This window comes from Diadema setosum, chromosome 1 (assembly GCF_964275005.1).
Source record: "Diadema setosum chromosome 1, eeDiaSeto1, whole genome shotgun sequence".
NCBI classification, from domain to species: Eukaryota; Metazoa; Echinodermata; class Echinoidea; order Diadematoida; family Diadematidae; genus Diadema; species Diadema setosum.
The window spans coordinates 3989614-4013011 of NC_092685.1; the positions used below are offsets into that span (position 1 = coordinate 3989614).

General features: G+C 39.1%; 2 protein-coding genes across 2 annotated transcripts in view; one reads left to right on the forward strand and one right to left on the reverse strand.

Moving 5' to 3' along the window:
• The window catches only part of LOC140246689 (mitogen-activated protein kinase kinase kinase 11-like), an 83207-nt gene extending 70810 nt beyond the window's left edge, over positions 1–12397 (reverse strand). The window contains exon 1 of the mRNA XM_072326031.1: positions 11324–12397. Within this exon, the coding sequence (XP_072182132.1) occupies positions 11324–12074 (751 nt within the window). The 5' untranslated portion in view covers positions 12075–12397. The remainder of the gene's footprint in view (positions 1–11323) is intronic.
• A 5955-nt stretch (positions 12398–18352) lies between these two features.
• Positions 18353–23213, forward strand: LOC140233362 (putative OPA3-like protein CG13603). The gene is made up of 2 exons (XM_072313470.1): positions 18353–18555; positions 19831–23213. Exons 1-2 carry the CDS (start codon positions 18420–18422, stop codon positions 20160–20162), a joined length of 468 nt encoding a protein of 155 aa, XP_072169571.1. The 5' UTR covers positions 18353–18419; the 3' UTR covers positions 20163–23213.
• The last annotated feature ends 185 nt before the right edge of the window (positions 23214–23398 follow it).

Below are 23398 nucleotides of genomic sequence, written 5' to 3' on the forward strand. Positions count from 1 at the left end.
CGGGATCACGTCAAAATTTTTGGTTGAAATTCAGGCTTATCTTCGATGTGTTGAGATATTTCTTTCTTTCTGCAACTTTCTTTGCAATAACTCAAGAAAAACGGCCTCTATCACTTCCATATTTTGGACATGTTAAGTTCATGTCACGTAAATCATTTCATAAAATAACAACTACTTGATCAGACATCATCTTGGGTATGTAAATTAGGGTCAAAGGTCATAAGTGTTTCATCCTGTATCTTAGTGAATACATGTTCTATCTTTCCCATATTTTGCACACGCAAAGACCGTATTACAAGGATCATTTCACAAAATAACTACTTTTTACTCAGATGCCATCTTGTCTGTGCAAATTGAGGTCAAAGGTCATATGTACTTCTTTTTGTATCTTCGTTATGACGTGTTATCTCTATGGGAGGGAATTTTTTTAAATGTGAAAATTGACATGATTGTCTTTATCGAGCACTAGCTCACTTGACCTTCGGTGAATTTCTCCCAGATTTTAATATGTTGTAGCTGAGACTTTACGCTACCGATAATGTGCCCTTCGTTTTTTCATACGTTGTCGGCATCACGATAAAAAACTTGGTTGAAATTAACGCTTATCTTCTATGTATTGAGGTATTTCTTTCTTTCTGCAACTTTCTTTGCAATAACTCAAGAAAAACACGCCCTATCACCCCCATATTTTGCACATGTTTAGTTCATGTCACGTACATTATTTGATGAAATAACAACTACTAGATCGGACATCATCTTGGATATGTAAATTAGGGTCAAAGGTCATAAATGTTTCATCTTGTATCTTGGTGAATACCTGCCTTATCTTTCCCATATTTTACACACGTATAGACGATGTCGCGAGAATCATTTCACAAAATAACCACTATTTCATCAGATGCAATCTTGGGAGTGCAAAGGTGGGTCAAAGGTCATATGTACTTGTTGCTGTTTCTTCGTTATAGTGTATGCAGAATTTGGTACCAAACATGGCAGATATGACTCCCTTTGCTAAATGAGAATGCAAACATCACACGGCCAATGTCTCTAAACACAGATGGAACTTGTATGGTCATGCCTATTGCAATAAGGACTCGAATCATTGATTAAAAAAAATCGGATCACCTTAATTTGTCAGTGATGACAAATTACAATCTCTAGTTTTTCATTGATATTTCTTTTCCTGCGCATTAGAATAGAACAAATCAAATATTTTCGCCTTCGTTTGCTCCCTCCTTTTTGCTTGTTTTTTCCACCCAACTTTGTGTAATGGATCATAGAACCATCCATGTTTCTGCTTCAGACTGTTCATTATTATCATTATCTCTCTTATTGTTATTGTGATTAATATCATTAAATATAAATCACCTTTATTGTTATCTGTTATTATTATCATTTGGGGAGGGGGAGATCATTGTCATTGGGTGTTTGGACGCATTGATAAAGGGAAAAAACGGGGAAGGAAAAAAGATAAGGATTGTGAATATATTTTTTCATTCATGTAAGAGGTACTCTTCACTTAAGAGGTTCAAATAGCTTTTGATACATTTATTCTTAAACATTGAAAAAAATCGACCCGTAATATAGTGCCTCTTCCACCAAGAGGACTTTTTATCATGGGGGGGGGGGGGGGGTAGAGTCATTTAGAGTTTGGGACACAGTAATATCTACTGTATATACATATATTTAGCGATGAATCAAGGGGGAATTTGTTAATTCGGTAAGGATTGTAAAATACAGCTCGCGCCAGCTCGTAGGCTCAGGTCGCACACACAGAACTCTATACAATCTGTGGTAGCACAGTGGGCATTCTCGCTCACCCAGCTGATCGTTCGCGGAGACATGATACACGCACTATGAGTACGGGCAATATATCGCGGAGAGTGGTGAGGTGGTGTGTATGCATTGAGCCTGTTGCTGTGTTGCATTGCATATCATGATGTGTTCTCGGTACACGGGAAGCTACGAATGCCGTATTTATTTCACGAAACTACAGGATCCTCTGTATCTCGGCTAGATTGGGGAGGGGGAGATCATAGTCATTAGGTTTAATAAGCAGGCACCCGTGGGAATCCATGGGTCTCAGGGCCTCGTATTTTTTCTTTAATATTTCTTTTCCCACGTTATGGGAGAAAGAAGAATATTTTTGTCATCATTTGCTCCCTCTTTTTTATTTTTATCACCAAAACTTGGTTTGATGCACCATAGAACCACACATTTGATGTCCACTTGTAACTTCAAAAATTGGCGGTCAGCAAAGAGAGGGTTTCCTCTACGTCCGCTCGTCTTATGAATATTCATGTTTACAGCAGCCATGCAGTAAACGAATGGACAGCAGCGCGTGTAAGCTGAAATGGAAGGGCACGATCGGCAAGGATAAATATCTAAGTGGATATTTAGCCGTCCTAAACAGTCTGACTACAATGATACCCGACGTGAGAGCAAACTAAATGACGTACCTGAGCTGCATAGTATCCTGCAGTTGTTCAAAATAAAATAAAATAACAGCATTCGTTGTTTTCATTTGGGCACGCCAATGGCAAACTGAACGTAAATGCCCTTGTATGACCGCGCCGTGTATTACCATATGAGAGCCCGCAAGGAGATAGTGTTTCGTGTAACCATCGTCAATACAGGCCTGTATATCTGATATGGAAGGGCACGATCGGCAAGGACAAAATTTAAGTGGATATTTAGCCGTCGAGATCACTGCTAAACAGTCTGAGTACAATGACGTAGCTGAGCTGCACAGGATCCTGTAGTTTCGCGAAATAAAATACGGCATTCGTAGCTTCCCGTGTACCGAGAACGCATCATGATATGCAATGCATCACAGCGACAGGCTCAATGCATACACACCACCACTCTCCGCGATATATTGCCCGTACCCATTTAGTGCGTGTATCATGTCTCCGCGAACTATCAGCTGGGCGAGCGAGAATGCCCACTGTGCTACCACAGATTGTTTAGAGTTCTGTGTGTGCGACCTGAGCCTGCGAGCTGGCACGAGCTGTATATATAACCCGTATACATCGTGTGCGTGTGTGTGCAAGAACGATGATAGAGCTTTCGCCACTGAAGCGGGAGTCCAGCGCGCCAGCGCGCAAACGCTGCATGTTGTTGTCTTTTGTTTTTGTTTGTTTTTTGTACCGCTCTCGACGTCGACACGGAGGAGGAGCGCGGCCGAAACCCGGCCGACCGAATAGAAGAGACCCCCCCCCCCTGCCGACAACACCGGTCTGGGGGGCCCGGAGCCGACGGCTTCGGAGGAGATAGCTCTACAAAAAAACAGCTCTCTCGATTATAATATTAGATGAGACAATTCTGAAGCAAACAATTTGCACACAACAATGTACTTTAAATGAATCCCACAAGGATTGGAACAATCATCCCCCAGCATTCCCACTGATTCCCACTGATCAGTTACTAGCCATCCCCTTTAAAAAGATTTCCAGCTCAAGATGTCCAGCTCAAGCCATCAAACAAGTTTTACTCACAAAATTATCAAAAGTACAAAGGGCCAGCTAGGTCACTTCAAGCTTAGTCTGTCCATGGTGACACACTATTGAAAGGATGATCAGGTACAATAGCAACATGAATTTAAGATGATGGTCCTTATAAAGCCCTAGTCACACATAAACATGGATCCTCAAGGATCTACACGATGATCTAGGGAGTTCCAGGGTAGTTTCTTCCTGGATGGAGCATCGACGAGCGTTGATGACTGCGCACACCGTATCAACAGGCAGCTACACGGCATCTACTCGGCGCTTACACGGACCATACCGGACCCACCTGGCAACTACATGGTCCATGCCGGAAGAGCACGGCGTCTACAAGGATCAACACGGCAGCTACACGGCAGCCACACGGACCATCCTGGATTGCTTGGCCAACACAGCAGTCCCAGGATGACCCCAGATGTTTCTGACCTCCAAAAGTTGCCGTGTTGGCCTCCCGGTTGTCTACGGATGTCCAAGGTGTCAACACGGATCTCTCCCCAGATCACCCCAGATCAGATCTGGGGTGATCCGGCATGTCTATGTGACTGGGGCTTTAGGAGGGTTAAGTGCATGGCACGTAATTCCTAGAGAGGTCCGACATCTCCCTAGGGTATCATGTCATAATTTGACAATTCAACATGCTAAACATTATCAACGTTTTCTCAATCTGTTTTTCCCATGGGCCCTACTTTTTCAGATTTCTTACCAATTGAGTTACCCTACAGGCTATAATGATAAACAGTGTCCTCTGAGCAAGTTGTCATTTTGAAGACAGTAATTAAACATGCGGGCCACAAAACTTTAAAGATCTGCATCACAAACAGTCTATTTTTTTTTTTTCAGTGAGATCTCAAAGAATGTGGTTGTAGTAGTGTCTGATTTGAAGGCAAACTGAGTTGAAGGGCAATGACCCACCAACCTCCCCCTCCCTATGTACTTTCACACATTGTGACAGTATTGGTAAACAAAAATCCTTGAACAATTCTGATAAACAAGAAATCCAATGGATCACCAGTATTGTAAGTTGTATGCAAAGAAAAAACAAAATGAAACATAAAATTTAATCCCTTTCTGTATATGACTGTATTAAAGTTTTATCTCTTAGGATCTATTAGGGTCTATCATATCAAGGAGGTAGCTCGCCTAGTACCTCCTTGATCATACATACATGTACACTCTATTTAGCATTATGAGTCGCAATGTTAATGGGACTATCTGAGTAAAAGCTTTGACTCGGGTAATATATGGCTTGCAAAACGTGATACCGGTAATCAACAGTAACAATTTGGTCTGAGAATATCCACGTTCCGCTTAATTGTTTGTGTGCTTTGAGTGTAGATTGGTTTAGTAAACTGGCATTGTATACAGAGGCTAAAGTAGAGTTGACTTTCTACAATTATTCGATCTCTATTTTCTTTTCTTTGTTTTGTTTTGTTTTTGTTTTTGTTTTTTTTCAAGATCATGACATTCCATTTTTGGTCAGATGTGGGGTAAATCTCACTGAAGCATTCATAGAAATCTGGCAGACCTGAAGCAGAATATTGACTGTGACAGGAGCCTCTGCTTTACTCTCCTTTTGAAACTGCCTTCCTGGCACCAACCAAAAAGACAGACAGAAAGCAGAATCTGATGCTAATGATGAACATAGGAACATAAATCATTCTTTTACCTTAAAACACAGTGCAAACTGTAAATAAGGCCTACTCTGTGCTATTATGACAGAGAATTCACACAAAGAAAATGATTTGTCAAGATATTATTTGTATGTACTTTTACTTACAAAATCTTTTAAGAATAATCACATATATCATAGAAGTCAAGTATTGGCTAAAAAAAAAAAATCATGTTTAAATGTCAAACAATCTTGTACAAAACTATAAATTGCAATGTCTCACTGATGTTAAATTTCAATAGCATCTGCACACTCACATGAACTGTGGCAAGCTCCTTTTGTATGGTGAACCTGAAAATTGACACTTAACAGCAGGCGCGGTGGAGCACCCCAATTATCTCGCAGAAATCCATCGGCAGCCGAGCCTCATTTGCATAAAGTAAACAACATGTACTCGCGTAGTTGAGAAAAAGTAAACAACTTCTCAAGCTAATAACAATTTCAGGAAACCTATTTTCGGATTAAAATTGAGTTAGTTTGAATTTGAAAACATGTCCGAATATGCACATATAACATATTAAAGGATTTGACAATGATAAAATGTGAAATTTTAGCAAAAACCTGGCGAGCAAAATTACCAAAAATATGCCTCGAAAATCATCCTAAAATTCACGAAGTGTGATTGCGGAACAAAAGCGCCATTCAAACAAAGTACACCGAAATTTATTTATCTGCTTGCATTTTAAATTTCATACCATAATATTCCCGGCCATGGTTGTGTCGGAAAAAAACAGAAGGTGATGTCAAAAATGACACGAACGCAAAGCGTACAGGTCGGTCCCATGTATAATTAATCGCGTCACTGTGGCGTTGCATGTCACAGCACACACAACGCATTGCTGCATGCAGCGTGCGCGGCAGCAGCTCAGCAATCACCGCCGTGCGACACTCAGCAAAATTGACTGCGTCACATGCAAACCAACAATGAGCACGAAATCCTGAATCTCACGTACCACGCATGCCCAATATTACGGGAAAAGAAATGACGTCATTTTCAATTGTTTCGCCGACTACAATTTTCTATTCCAAACCCTAGTTGATTTCTCAAAAAGTACAGGTGGTACAAAGCGAAAACTTTCACCATATATGGATTGAGGCCTGATGAACTTATGTTGCCAGTTTCGGACACATTGGAGCCCGGCCATAGTCCAGTCGGAAAAAAACAGAGAGCATGTTTTGCGAGAGGTGATTTTCAAAACGCTTTAATATCTCAAGTTCTAGTGCAGCAAATTTCACAATTTTTTCATCAAAAGGAAGGTTTTTAAAAACTTAGATAGTGTGGGAAGTTTGAGTTTACTAGCGGCATGCATAGCGGCACGCATAGCGGCACAAGGAGAAGGTAAAGATTTGACTTTTTCATGCACACAGTTTCGGGCAGCCGTGGATGCCCGTTGGAAATTCAAATAGAATGGGGCGATAATGAGATGCAAATTGGGGTGCTCTACCGCGCCTGAACAGGTAGTGTACATGCCATGAATTTAATTTGAGATAATAGTACAATTTGCAATACAGTTGTAGGTTAAACTTGTGATCAAGAACCATGTGACAACATGAGAAAATACATTATCCTTTCTTGCAAATATCAGTTGACTGACAAAGTTTGGAAAAATAGATTATACCATGAACCATGTTTACATGAATTGCTAAGTTTTTTGTATGCAGTGGCTGTGGTGATGTATGATGTGCAATATCTTGTACATGCTGCAGTGTGTACACTGATAGCGCAATCCTTGATATTATGCAGATTGTAAACAGAATGACTGTAGGGCCTAATGATCTTTTCCATTCCCATTTCAACCCTTTTCACGCCAACATGTCACTGATTATAAAGCTAGTTAGAACATAAATGCCACTCACTGTTCTCATTTACATGGCAAAATCTTCTATGGGGACTTTAGATCTAAGACTGAAAAACCAAATAATGCTCAGAAATAAGGCAAACAAACATAGAGATCAAACAAGTCATGACCCATGATGCAGAAGTCATGAACTAGTTTGAACACATACCGTTGGTACAGCTGTACATATAGTCATGAACTGCTAAATGCTTGGGCCACTCGCTTGAGGCCGTGTCACACCAGCCTTGCGTGCGACTTGCAAAGAACAATTTTGACTACCCGGAGGTCCCCGTAGATGATCCGCACATGACAGTACCTAGCATGTATCTCAAAAGTAGTCGCCCGGAGGTGCGCACACATATTTTTTTTACCAGCAACCGTGTTTAGGCCCTGTCACACCTTTCCGGGCAAGGTACGCGGGCTTGTTATGTGTAGGGATTTTCTAGCATACCGAACATTCCTGAGGGCGGAAAAGGATTTGTGCGAGTCAGCACATGTGTCTTACTTGCTGGACGCGTTATACTTGCGAGTATACTGTGTGACCTTTGTACCAGTCGCGTGGGGGCCGACAACTCAGTGAAGGAATTCCTCTAATGGAATGGCTGAAATCTCACTGAATTTCATTATCTTGGCTGCATACGGGACTGCGAAGTACCTGCGTGGGAGTTGCCTGGGAAGTACTGCCGCTACGCGCTAGATACTGTCAGGTGCGGACCTCTCCCCCGCAAGTCAAGCCGCAGAAGTTCCCCCGTACGGTATGACAAGGCATGAATGAAAATTGCAAACATTCTTGTTCGCCCGCTGAAAATCTTCTATGTGCTGGAAACTACCTCCTCGCCACAAGCCCGTGTAGCTGGTGTGACACGGCCTTTAGTCTTGTTTTTCTTGATGTGACTCCTTTGGACTTTCATTCTCTACCAAACACTTGGATTTGGATTTGGATTTGGATTTGGATTTAAAAAAATAAACAAACATGTAACTCCCCCTTCCCCAGTACATCTTAAATATTATATCCCTTTCATCAAACCCAATTGTGTAGACAATTTCTGCATTACTTGGTTGTACAGTTGGAGCAGGATCAGAGTACTCTGTGCACTATATTTCCACTGCTATTATCTGCATAATATCCGCATCATGGCCATACTTGTAGTTTCACAATTCCAAAAGAAATGTGGATTACATCCAAGGTGCAGCCAAAAGGTCACCTCCCCTTCCCCATCATCATGGGGGTGTGTGCAGTTACCATGATGATTACACATGTTTTAAAGGTAGGGAATCCCATTTGCATGCCTTAAATGAAGAGTTGTATAAATACAGTGGTATGTTGAAGAGAGTATCATTTTAGAAACTCCCATAAAGTATTGAAAGTGGAAGGTAACACTTAGTACATTTTTATTGACCGTTATATTTTGAATTGAATTTTTTTCGGGGCTCGCCGTAAATTCCAGTACATTACTAGGCTACCTTTGCAGACCCATGCACTGCATGTGTGTCCATCATGTATATTTTGTGAAGAAAGTTCATCAAAATTTACAAACATTTTTATATACATTCTTGCCACACACTCTATATGTTATTACATCAGCTCTTATACTTTTAGATTTGTGTTTATAGATAAAAAATACAGAAGACTGCAACAAAAAGGCTTAAGTGTGGCTGACACACAGAACTACTGAGTAGTTGAGTTTTGTGCATTATTCAAGTTGTAGATAACTGTTGACTTCCAAATTTCTCAGCAGTGGCCTAAACAAGTCCCCTGAGGTTCATATTTAATGTTTTGCTGCATTTTGGGAGGTCTGTAAAAGGTATCCCCTACCTTTAAAGGATTTTTTTTTTTTTTTCAGGGGGGGGGGGGGGATAAAAAAAAAGTGTGGATTATTTTCAGAGTTTGTGAATGCAGTCTTTATTGAATTGTCTGCATTGCTCTATAATATGTGGATAGTTGGGGAATACATTTATGAAAGGTGTATAAGAGGAAAAAGAAAGCAGCACATACAAAATGCACCAAGCATACTACTCAGCAACAGCTTTACAACAAGGTTGACGTACATCGACTCTATAGGTTAGTGTGGTACATACAAAATGCACCATGTTGTTGTTGTTGTTTTAAAGAACGAAAGGAGAGAGAGAGAGAGAGAGAAAATGGGGCCCTACACAAATAATTTGCCCCAGACAGCACTTAACAGAAAACAAACATTATAAATCTTATAGACATATAAACAAGAATATTAAATATATACCAAGTCTCCACGAGGGAGCTCATATTGTCTCCACGAGGGAGCTCATATTATCTCCACAAAGGAGCTCATTAATGCACCATGCATACCACTCAGCGACAGCTTTACAACAAGGTTGTACATCGACTCTATAGGTTAGTGTGGGAGCAGAGCTCTCCTCACTCAACATCAGCTGTTTCCAATCAGCCACCTACGCGTAATCATACCAGCATGTATGACATCCTAGATGGTGGTTGGCTGTAACACATAGGCAGCTTGCTTGAATGGTGTAGGTTTGTAATTTGACCAACTGAATACCAGTGCTGTGCCAGGTCAGTCTTCATTCCTTGTTATGGAGGGAGAGGTTCATTGATAATCATCGCTAGGTTTACCAAACATGTAAGATAATTATGTATTGTTAACCTTGTCTTCAAGAAGTCAAATCTATTTGAACTGAAGAAATAGTTTTGACTTAGAGAAAAATTCTACTAAAAAGAGATTAAAATCAACAGATTATAAAGAGAACAAAACTTGAAAAGACCTTTTGACTTCTAAGGCGATTATTTGACTTCTTTTTAATACACAAGGTTGACTTCAGCAAGGTTGACTGTATGTGAGTGTGTGTGTGTGTGTGTGTGTGTGTGTGTGTGTTTTTGTTTCTGTTTCGGTTGCATCAATGTTGAGTGAGTGTATTAGTTCCCCTTTCTTTTCTTTTCTTTTTTGCAAGAGTAGCCATTTACATGTACGTCTACTATCAACTAGAAATTTGGATGCAACGGTTTGACATAATTTTAGCGACTAATACACTAATTACCAAGCTGAGCGAGAGCAAATTGTGTTCTCACCTGAATGAATTAACATTCAAAAGATCATGTATTTTCTCCTCTACAGCAAGTGGCAACTTTATTTCTTTTTCTTTACAGTGATCTAACTTCAAAATTACTTTCACTGAAAATGTATGCCATTCTCTCTGAAACACTGCAGACATATAATTTTGATATCATGCAAAGAAAGAGGCATACAATATACCATTGTCACCAAGACACTGTGGGAGTCATGATAAAGGTTTTCAGAGACAAGCACATCTGGGTCATTCAGACGGTTAACTGTTCTACAACACCATCAAAGAAAAAAGAAAAAACAATGTGAGCTGATCTACAACAACAACAACACAATTAAAAAAAGGATCAGTACTTCTGAACACAGCAAACAGTAAATAAGGCCAAGTTCTTCCTTATTCCCTAGCAGTTGCATAGAACTACTATACCAACAATGTAGCTTGCCAATCAGCAGTGGCAAGATGTGAACAATTTCTAAAACAAAGTTAGGTTTAAAAAAAGGTGCAAAAACCCTTAAAGGTATCTTAGGCCAGTGTTACTATTAAACTGCTCTGTGCATATTGTAGTTTTCTGGAATTAATGCTTTTCATTTGAGCACCTGTAGAGTCATACCAGCTCTAAGGTGATTGGGTACAAGTGACCTATTATTCCAACTCATGATACAAGTGAGACATTATATTGATTGTAACACATACAAGCAACACATTATTGAATCTAACAGGAGTACAACTGCTACATAGTACCGTATGTGCATTCATTTCACAACCATCACACATTCTCAGTTTTGGACACTAGTTGGCCAATATCACAACTGCCATATCAATATCAGAAACTCCTCATTGCAAATCATTAGTTCAACATACAAAATGTATCCTGTTGAATAAAAATGGGACATGTTTTTTTTTTTTTTTTTTTTTTTTTTTTGGGGGGGGGGGGGGAGGGGGAACATATAAAAAAAAATATTAATCCAAACCCTAATCCTACCTCAGCAAAATCTGACATCAAGACTCTGGAATCCAGCATAGACTCCATTTTTAAATACTCTAACTCTATTAATTACTGTAGGCCCTACATGGTGGGAAAATATCATTTAGAACTACAAATGTAATATACATATATTTCCTTTAATTTTGTGAGAGGGGACAAAATGAACTCTTGTATGCACGGGAATATTTTGTCTCCTCTGATTCTAGGATGTGCCTACCAGAATCATTATTAGATGTAATATGAAAATGACATAAAAATGTTAACTTACTATTGCTTGACTTGAGATCTCTGTGGATGAGAGGAATGGGAGCATCCCAGTGGAGGTAGTTCATGCCGTCAGCTATTTGGTAAGCCCAGTTTACAAGAACATTTGGTGGCATCGCCATCTTCTTGCCAACAAGCAATCTGTTGAGCGAGCCACCTCTTGCATATTCCATGACTAAACACACGTGAGGTTCCTTGAGACACGCTCCTCGGAGCGATATAATATTTGGGTGCGAGAGTAAACTGAAAAGTTTTGCTTCCTTTCTCACGTTGTCTATTGTGGACCTAATATCATCATCCTCAGGATCATGTCTAGCAGCTTTCACTGCAACTTCTTCCCCTCTCCATGACCCGCGATACACCTTACCAAATCCACCAACTCCTATGAGCTCGTTCAGTTGAATCTCTGAAAAGTTGATCTCGTTAACTCCATAATTTATTTCCTTTTCAAGTATGAAATGAGAGTCGCTAACATAGTTGCTGGGGAATAATCCTTGCTGGTCACCTACCCTTCCTGTCCACCAGCCGTCATCCCCTGAGACATCATGGTCTTTCGAGATGATTTCGACCAGGTCCCCTTTCCGGAGGTTGAGCTCGTCATCTGCTGTCGCTTCATAATCGTACATCGCCGTGCATATACTCATGACAGCGGCACTAGCAGTGGCGCTACTACTGCCACCCGAATGCGTTCTTGACAGTGCAATCTGTCCACCCCCAGCTATTGGCGAGGTGTTTACTTCATGGCTTTGCGCCATGTTGGTAGGAAGATATCGGTAATTTATGTGATTAATTCTAAACTTTAATAATCCTGCTCCCGCAATCCCAAATGGGTCGTGCCAGATACAAAGTTGACATGAATATCCGTGAACTTCATCTCACAGGGCAGCTGACTCCATTGTATTTACTGAGCAATAGCCCAACACACATGCACACACACATACACACACACACCCTTCTTCGTTTTGTTGACTTGCCCCTAATCTCGTTGTACTAGTAATCCCTTCCACGTAGCACACATTTTGGAACTTTGCGAGGCTGATCATTCTTTTCAAATTGATGGCTGATAATTGAGCTCCATGATGCGATGAAAATGGTCAGTTATGATTCCTGCTAAACTCCGACAGAGGAATATAAAAATAACTCCCAAAGTCCGGTCCCGAGCAGGTGGATGGCATATACTGTATACGACGTGTGTGAGTGGTATCCGCTTGCTCGTCAGCTAGCTAGCTAGGCAGGCAGGACGTGCATACTTGCGTGTGTGTGTGTGCATAAGAGTACAGAGCTAGAGTGTACCCACATGAATGCGTTGTGTGTGTGTGTGCACCTCCACCACACACCCACCATCACACCACTCATTCGTCGGCAAGAGTCTGTCAGGGCAGCTTATGGTTGGGCAGGCACGACGCCAAAGAAGCCATACGAAAATGCATGCAAGTCTCGAATTTACCCAGTCCTCACCACAGCATCTCGCTATGCGCGCGCGTTTGGAAAGCTGAACACCGGAGTACTCTTGGATGGCAGTTTTGCTTGGGAGCACATACACAAACCAAACCACTGTGGTCTGCCTTCTGTGCTCAAGGGGGAGAGGGAGTTGGCGCTCTTCCGAAGAAGCCACACATCCTTTCTGAAAAGAGAACCGATGACCAAGGTTCGGGGACTTCCCATCTGTCTGATTTTTTTTTAATTTTTTTTATTTTTTATTTTACATAATGAACAGGCCGTAACGAGGAGGGGGAGGGATATTCAGGGGGTTCGAATTGCCCCCCGCTTAGGTGAGTAGATTTTCAAGTAATTTGATCAGTAGGCCCCTATAAAATGAAAAAGAAAAAAGAAAATATAAATCAAGATTGTTTGGGGCTTTTCTTGCAACTTACAAAGGATTTATCAACGCATTATCGTCTTACTTTTTGGATTGAAGCTTTTCCATATTCCACCGAAGCTGTGCACCAGGCATATAGATCGCACCCCGTTACAGCCCCCCTTCTATGAAAACATTTCTGTATATACACGGCCATGAACTCGACCGATATGTCTAGGCCTATAATTGCACTCCTTCACATTCATTGAGAAAGTGATCAAACTGAAAGAGGTTGATCAGTATCAGTAGACGAAAAAGAGGTGGTGGACATCTTCAACACAAATCCAAGATGAATGATGCTGAACTGCGAAGTAGGTTAGAACACTATGTACAGACACGAATAAGATCAGAGAATTTTCTACATGGCCGATATTGTGTCAAAACAATTAAAGACGAAAAATTGATTTGATTTTACATTTAAAGATATATGCCACTCTCATCAGAGCACGCTCGGTGTATTTGTTTCACCCCCTCAAAAGGCCTGCTGTAATATTTCCAATTCTGAAAGGAATCCCCCTCCCAGAAATGTCACGGGCCTGAGGATGGGGTAAAGATTACAATGTTATTGCTATTTAAAATAACATGCCGCTATATAGGCTATAGTCCGCTTTACATTCGGCCCGCATGTTGCTATTCACTGTATATTGCCTCTAGTTAGGATTTTGAACTCCATGCGGTAAACCCCAGAAGCACCGATCGAGGATCATAGCATGGAGTTGAGATCCAGCAACATTTTAAAGTCAATGCCAGAAATGGTGCCAGAGATGGTCCCAGAACATAGGATTGCGTTTGATTTCAAATCAATCTTTAAGAAAGCAAAATAATATCAATTTAAACTTTTTTTTTTTTGGGGGGGGGGTATAATTGCTCCGCAAAAGCTGAGATTTCTTTGAAATTAATCACTTGAACTAATAAGTCAATCGTAAATTTAAGGTTGCCACGCATGGTCTTTCCAATTAATCACTAATCAGTCATTTTCGACATAAGAATCGTGAACAGGGCATCATTAGAGACGATGACATGACACTTAATCTACCATTAGAAGTAGGTATCGACAAGTGTACGAAAATACCAAAGTTAGGTATACTTTTTGTATCAGTGTTGTAAAAAATACAACACTTCAACAGATTGAAGGCAATATGTCTACAGGACCAAAGTTTGATTTTTTTTAAAAATCAAGACGAAGTCGTTTATTCATCTATGAATGAATGAATGAATGGATGAATGGATGGATGAAGACAAATATTGGTAATTAAAATCAATCGCAAGATTTATGGTATTTGAAAGTGATTTCAATCCCAAGTTTTTAGACAGAGTTCTGGTTATTCGAATGATATCAAGTAAAATTTTACTCGGTCATTCGCGATCGCGCGAGCTGAAACGTCACACAACCTCCTCTCTTTCTCTCTCTCTCTCTCTCTCTCTCTCTCTCTCTCTCTAGCTATATACAGCCATGGCAAGCGCTTTATACGCTCGCCATTATAGCACTAACACGAACCAAATACAGGACATGTTTTCCAACGGTTGAAGGCAACTGAGGATTCGAGGATTCATCAGGTTATAGAATCCAAATAGCTCCTACATCTTTTTTCTGGAATTGCCAAAGTACGATCACAAAATGCACTCATAATTTATTATGTTGTTGTTTTTTGTCTTTATTTCAATAATCTTTCTGTTTAGTCTAAGAAACATTCAAGATTCGAAATCCGAGTCAAAGTTACTTATTCCTAATAATATGCAGGTTCCACAGCACAAACTTTCCGGTATGTGCTAAGGTTGAATTTAACTTCATAGTCAATTTCTGATAGAGGTTATAGAATAATGGAATACAGTCGATTGGTCCTTAAAAGAATTAACAAACTGGACAGTATTATGACAGACAATTAAAAAAAAAAACATTTAAATATTCTTTGAGTATGTCTATCCATTTTATTATAGTCATTGTTGGTTGGGATGAACAATTAAGAAATCGCTCAAACAATAGGCGGATATAACACCAGTTAATGAATTTCTTGTTCCACTTGCAAGAATCTCTTAATAATGGAAAATAGACGAATGAATGAATGGAAAAAAAATAAGTGCATGCATGTACGTGCGTATTTTTTATTGCATTTTTCATGAGAAAAATGCTTTTGTGTGTTCATATACGGCACTGCACTTGTGACATTGAGACCAATTCGGTTTGGGCAAATGTACTGTTTTTTTAATGGTATCTAACTGGGGGCTTCAAGTAAGCCTAACAAAAGATAATTAATGCAATGACATAACAAGCAACGCAGCTGGCTGATTGCATAACCCATTGAAAGTGCTTTTGTTCTTCTTTGGAAGCTCCCCCCCCCCCTCCCCATGCAGTTATAGCCACCATAAGTTACAGTGCTTTGAAGTCGGATTTATAAAACGGACCATAACTTTGGCTAGTTTTATTGCTGTGATATGGCCCCAAAAGATAACAACAAAATACTACAAATCGCAAAAAAAGCCCCACAAAAACAATAATTCACAAATTAATCCTTGAAGCCATTTTTGAGACAATAACATAACCCTTCATTTTGTGTTTGCCACTGTAAGAAACGACAAATTCCTATTATTTTCTTATAAGCGGGAGATGGAAATTTTTGATAACACTCTTTATTTCAACGACGAATTGTAAACAAAGCGATCCTAACAAAAGGTGGGACCCATGTTTAATTAGGACCACTTTGTGTTTCTTTGTTTTGGATATCTCAGCCATTTCAAAACCAATCTTCATTAGATAAAGATCATAAACTTTTGATTGCTCTGCTCTCTAATATTTCATCTAAGTGGTTTCTGTAGTCATCTCTAAAAGTTAAAACCTGATTTATGATATTAAGTAAAACTATGTACCATCCTTTTTTAATATGTCATTGTGTTATCTACTCGCGTATGGTATTTCTGTTTTAAATTTGCTTTGTTCCTGTTTGTGTGATGTCATCATCATCATCATCATCATCATCATCATCATCATCATCATCATCATCATCATCATTATCATCATTATTCCAACTTTCTGGTCACATCCATAGGTACCTAGGCACGTAGGCAGATACTAAATTCTTTAATGTGACTTTTCGACCATCACTTACGGTCAATGGTCTGCAAAAGAAAAAGCAAATTAAAGGTAGAAGAGTGAAGAGATTAGGGAAGAAGGAGAAGGAGAATGTTTTCACTGGGCAACTCAAAGAATAAGCCATTGGGTCATTGGGATTTAAAAGTAAAGAAAGGCCTATGTTTTGCCCAATCAAGAATTGTTTCAGATAAATACTGGGGATACAATTACATTGATATCTTTTGATCCCTCGCCATGTCTTTTGTTAGTCACATCAATATCACAGAAACATGCAAGTTATGCTGTGAGTCGAGAGGAAGGTGCATTCCAATGTCTTTTGTTAAACATTTCAGTACTTTAGCAATGATTGAGAGATGATGTCATCTCAAGAATATTGGTTTGGATGGATTTTTTTTTTTTTTTTGTGGGCGTTCCCAAGTAATCTGAAGAAAAATGGAAGAAAAAAAATCGTCAAAAATATATGGAATGTTTCTAGATATTGGTTTTACAGCAAAAGTGATGTTGAGGGTATCATAAATCAACAGAAATCAACATGCATTTGGATTTTAGGGCCCCTTTAATGCTAGTTTTTGCCCAATATATGATTTTCATTTGTATAGTATACTTAGCAATTATACAACAAAAGTAACAAATAAATGTATACGCATTATTGACAGATTTTAGAAAAGAGCTCATTATAGATTTGAATTTTTGGGTTAAAAAAACTTATTAGATTTCGCGAAAAGACAACATTATGAATTAGAGCAGAAGCTGAATCATAAGATTTATATTTGATTAACTGTGGAAGCAGAAATTAATATGTTGAGGTGATATAAAGTGGTAATGTCACACTCGTGAACTTTTTAAAGGTAATTTTAGAAACTATTTGAAGCCTTCACCAACAGAGGAGTCGAAACTCATGTGATGATATTATTTTGACAAATGAATTGTTCATACCCTGATTTTTTATGTTCTTACATGTTTCTCCAAGGAGGTTTGAGAAATGGAGTAACAACAGTCTCATTCCCTTTGATCCCATGTTTCATGCCGCCACTCAGAAATATTTGAAGTATATGTGCTAAACTGGAGCTATATATACCTCACAGATAGGAAGACAATTGATTCGTGTGGCACTGCATCATGACTCGTCATTCTCAAAGGAAGATATGTCTTTTATGATGGTAATTGCTTCAAGTTCGCCGTCCCTTCATAGAAAACAAGCGGCACATTAATAGTACAGGCACGGGGATGTGCAAATAAAAATTGTACAAAAATAAATGAAATGAAAATCAAAATTACTCGTTTTTACATGACTTTACACTAATCCAACATATAGCCTAAATGAATAAAGAACTATACTCGAAAATTATAACATATCAGTTTCATTTGTCGGAAGCAATCGGAAAGTTGATAAAATTGGCTTTGTAGTGGGAGTACAGTTTCAAATATTTTCACGACATACAGCTCAGGTTAACATTTTTGCTCATAATCTTGGACGGGATTTACTGAATTTCATTTCATATGCTTTATCATTAAGAGAATATATTCATTCTATTTGACAAATAAACAAGCAGAATATTTACGATAGGCCTATAATGTTAGAGTTTAAAATGAATCTTCAGATTGCTCAAAAAGACGGCGGCATTGAACCCTGATCATCAAAGGCACAAGTGCATTCTTTTGTGCATCAATAGAAAAATGGCAGCTGTTTGAATAATTACAGCCAGTTAAACCTCCTTGGTTTCTCCCAGTGTGTTTTTTGTGAATTTTTTAGATACTCATGAAATGAAATAAAGTCCCTCGAAGGAGGATTAAGAAAAAAAAAAGTAAAGGCCTATACATAACTCATCTCATGCCAGCCATAACTGGGGTTGCTTCAAAAAAGTGAAAAGATGATTCAATGAATTACGCAATGAGTGGGGTGCATTGCTCAGTGGCGGATCCACTGGTGTCGTCAACTCTACCAAGACAGTACCACTAGACACCCGCTCAGCGGCGACAGAGAGCGGTCCCGGTGCAGGTGGTCTAGTGCACCGTAAGTCCGTGTGTACCGGTACCGTACGTACCACCACATCACACACCGACTACTGGAGTATCTGACCGTACTATTGATACCGCCATCCAGAGTTCGTGTTCGGTCTTCGTTCGTCTGCAATTTGACAAGAATACCTCGCCATGGTAGCATTTCCGCTCATCAAGCTAGGCACATTAGCTGTGAAGCAAATTAGCAAGCCTATTTCAAAATCAATCAGAGCTATGGCCAAGGGCAGTCCTTTCATGAGGAGGTACATCTGCATGCCTCCGGCACAGTGTAAGTTTTTAGAAAAATTACACGATCTGAAGTATATGGGACTGTTATGTGGTCTTGTAACGTATCTTGAGGGGTGCTGTTCGTTATTCCGAAGGTTCGCTATTCCGAAGGTTCGTTATTCTGAAGGGTCGTCTACTTGTAAAGCTTAAACTTTGAAGTTTGAAGGCGAAAATTTATCGATTTAAATTCTTATAGATATTCATCATTGACTTTAACAAATAATCTTTAGACCCTACTAAAAGTGGTGGAGATACAAATATTTAAATCACAGACCGGTAGACCACTAACTGTTAAATAAAGGGCAAAATTCACAATGATGGGGGATGCAAGATACAGTACTCAATACGTTTTGTTTTGCTTATGCATGGAGAAGCATATGGTTGCATAACTTGTATCACATTCGTAGATACTTGAGCCAGGAAGACGTTGAAACTCGCGTTCACGCATTCATTAGCAGTAGGCCTAGGCTTGATTATTGTAATGGGCTATTGTTTGGCTTGCTAGATTCACAGAAAACCAAGCTTTAGCGTGTTCAGACTGCGTGTGTGTGCAAGACTTGTGTCCAGTTCTTCAAGATTTTCACATATTACACCTGTTCTGATGAAGTTACATTGGTTGCCAGTAAGGCAGAGAATTGCATTTAAGATTTTGTTACTTACAAAGTACTGCATGGTCAAGCACCTGGTTATTTATTAGAATTAATATCACTAAAATCATATTCATATGCGCATAATTTACAAAGTACACAGGATAAGTTGCTTCTAAAGCAACCTCACTTATAAACAAAAGTAACTTTGGGGGATTGTGTCTTCAGTTGTGCTGACTCTAAAACTTTGGAATAATTTACCTGAGAAAATGAGGAAGGCCCCATCACTTGCTGTCTTCAAATCTTTGTTGAAGACTTACCTTTTATCAGAAGCCTTTGATTATAATAAATTTGTTATTTGTTCTGTGTGTGTCTAATCAGTAACAATGTTAGGAGCTCTGTTACATCACAGCGCAGTAGAGTATATATTTACATAGTACCTGCGCTCAAGATACAGATTTGTCTAATTACATTTTGTTTTGCTTATTCAATGCACTGATTGAGACTTTACATGTCAAACATAGTTTTATGTGCTGTAGAGAAGTTGAACCTCATAATACACAGCTGATTTTAAGAATCTCTCCCTCCCATTTTCTTATTGATAGTTTGCCAACTGTGTAATGAATGCATGTCATGAATACAGTGTTTTACCAGCCAGCCTTACACTTGGCTCATTTGTCTTCTTGCAGTTTATCACTGGATGGATGTCAACTTAAAGATGAGGATACTTGGTCTTGGCAAGGCAACTGAGGTCAAACCACTGAGTGAGGAGGCTGCCGTGGAACTTGGTTCAGAGATAATCGGAGAATCGTTCATTTTCTCCGTCGCTGTGGGAACTCTCGTCTTTGAGTACTGGCGATCATCCAAGAAGGAAGAGCAGCATGAAACGAAACAATCCATTGCAATCAGGGAGCTTGAGGGTAAGGTTCGTGATCTCGGACTGGCATTGGAGGAACAGGATGCCAAACTGAGGGAATTGAATAGACTTGTGGTGGAGTATGCCCCCTCCTCCAAGAAGTGAACATGATGGCAATTGACTGTAGTGATTGGGGGTAAAAGGACAGAATCCATGTTGAAGAAGTGATGCTGTGTGGATTGGTCTGCTCCAGAGTGATAGCAGCTATGAAGGCACTGTTTTCTCATACCTCTCAGTTACTATGAGCTGTTTGCCCTTAGTTACACCAGATGAAGTAATGTGGCTGGGTATTTAGCATCATATCAGCTGATTGAGGAATTTGCTACTTCTGTGTTCAAGAATAATTCATTTATGAATTGATTGATCATCCATGCAGTGGTGCAAGCAAATTTTGGTTAAATACAATAATGTGTTTTTGCAGCTAATAAGACAGCTGTATCGTGACAAATCATGATCTCCGCAATTCACCCATGGTCCTTCCAACTGAGAGGATTATATGCAGAGTTGATTAAATGCAATGATGTTCTTTTAGAAACTTCCAAAAAATTGTTTAGGCAGTGTCATTGTAAGGATATGTTTTAAGTCATGTCTAGTTTCATTGATGAAATCCAAAGATTGCATGTCAGAGGTCTGGTGTGTAATGCCCTGTATCAAAAGCAGGAGTATCCTATTTTCTAAAGAGCAGAAAATCGCTAAACATTGAAAATGTGGAAAGTGGAGGAGTGGGGCAAGGCTAAGATCTGTACATGTATTTGCATATGTACAATCAGTTACAGCCAAGTGCCAATTGTCAGTACCAGGTAGATGTATTTATTCATCAATAGGTGTTTGCTGCACTCGTGGAGAGAGATGGTAGAAAGAGTGGATCTGTCATTTCTACTTTGATGAGACCTGAAATAGATTAGCAAATTCTGTCACTAGTCTTTGGATATTTTTTTATTTTTGTTTTTAGTGGTATTATGCAAGTATATTAGATATCCATGGTAGTATTAGATGTTGTGTAGAATGGAATACAATGCCAGGCCATGCTATGAAAGGAGAAAGTTAGTTTCAGCAGACAGGTGCATACCAGTACTGTATGTGTGCCTCCCAAAATGCTAATTGTCTACGGCTAGGGCCAACAGGGATCCTTTGCTGTACTAGTAATTATTACATACACTGTCATGTCATCAGCTAAGTTTTCACTTTTGTGAAGTTGTATGGCAGCAAGTTCACACATCGCTCAAAGTATTTGATGATGTAATGGATGAGAAAAGCAATCAACGTGAACAGCCTCTTCAACCAACTCTTCCACATGTGCCTTCGATAATTCTTCTTTCTCCAAAGTTATAAGTTCAAACTACAGTTGTATATTCTATGCTTTTGTTCTGAGTGGTCAAAGCTTGTATTGGAGGATTGGGGGCATCGGCTTGCTCCCATTTTAGAAGAGAGGGGGCGATGTTGTTTATGGGAAGTGTTGATAAGGGCGAAAGAGTTAGGTTGTGGATTTTGGAAAGTAACAGAGTTGTGTTTACTGATGATGCCTTGACCACCTCATGAGAGGAATACATACTGTGGTTTGAGAATGAGGAACTAGATGTGAGTTTTCTGGGAAAGACAATATCTGTTTCCTCTAACAAAAAGGAGTCTATATTAGCCATTTTGTGACAGTTGCTATATAATATTCCCTGTCTTTGGAAAAATGGGACTCCCATTCTTATTTCATGTGGAATGGAGAAGTAGTGTCATGATAGAAAATACATTTGCACACTGAATTATTCATTTACTTGTGAAACCAACATTGGACACTATTCTAAATCAAATTAGACAGGTTCTATCATAATGGTATGGCAACATACAATGTACACCTCAATTCATGATTGATTTACACACTAATTCACTGATGAACCATTTGTTTGATACCTTCTTTAACGACACTCTGTTACATGTTAGGATTTTGTTTTGCCAAACTCAGTTGTGTCCGGAAAAGCCTTCTGAAAAGCCTTGGCCAGGTTTTGATGCATACAGAATCTTGAATTATGTGAGGTAGGTGTGGATAAAAAGATACAATTTATAGGATAGTACAAAGGTCTTTGTGAAGAAACTGTGGTTGCTACATACAACTGGCATCAGCTTAATGAGTAGGGATCTATCTACAGCGCAAGGATGTTCTTGATGGCAGTAAATATTAAGAAACTCTTATTGAAAGAGTTTTGGATTTAGTGTAAATGATGATAAACAAATGCTTGGTGCTTTGATAACACTCATTAAAAAAACAAATGAAAAGAATCCTGCTCTCCAGCAAAAATGTTGTTCTGTATGTACTGTGCAATAATGTTAATGCTGGGTTGACAGCATCATGAATAAACTTGATGAATTAATGAGGATTTTATCGTCTTCATACTGTACTCTCCTTGCTGACAGAATCTGAAGCGGAGCTGCCATGGTTCAATTGTGATGTCAGGACCTAATATTCACTACTCATGTGTCAGAATTATTAACATGACCTTCATTTTGTAAGGTATGAAATGAAATAGATGCAGTCTCAGTGTCACATGTACATACTTTGTCAATCAGAGTGTGGTGATAAATGTACTATATACGCGAATATTTCGTGAGGTTTTTATTTTCGCAAAAATATTGACTCTAATGCCGATATGAATGTGACGTACAGGTGTGTACATTTCTCCGTTCAGTACAAGACTCCATGATCACGAATTTAACCACTCGCGAAATTGTCGGGAAGTCCTGATGTGTGAAAATTTAGACTTGCAAAATATATGGCGTATACAGTAGTTAATCTCATACAAGTCTTGTGTTTTACAATTTATTGGAATCAGCTGAGTTATTCAGTCTTTTATTTGGAAGTTTATACAAATGACAAATTCTTTTATGTAAAGAAATGTATTTATGTTTTCATAGATTATTGTGATACAGCAAGTCCTTTGTGTGTTTGTTTTTTTCAAATGTTTGTAAAGTTACCAAAATTCCAAAAGTGAATACATACCGAGTAGGTAAAATGTCACAATGAGCCCATGTGAAAGCATGGAATTACAATGTATTCTGGGTCAAATGGGCTCTTCACGATTACATAAATGTACAGGTCTATCAGTAGTGCTAATTCAAACAGAGAAATATGTGTGTGTTTGCTAACAATGTTCTTAGATATCTCTGAAATGGGTAAAGTCAACAAGGTGTGTTAATTTGTCGTGATCCAATTTGATTTGTATTGCACTCTGACGTTGTCCCTTTATCTTTACTCAAATGATGTAGGTTCATAATCAACTCATAGTTCTGCATCATCACACTCCTCTGAAGTCACACTACACATACAGTTCCTTCACAGCACACAGTCTCTTATG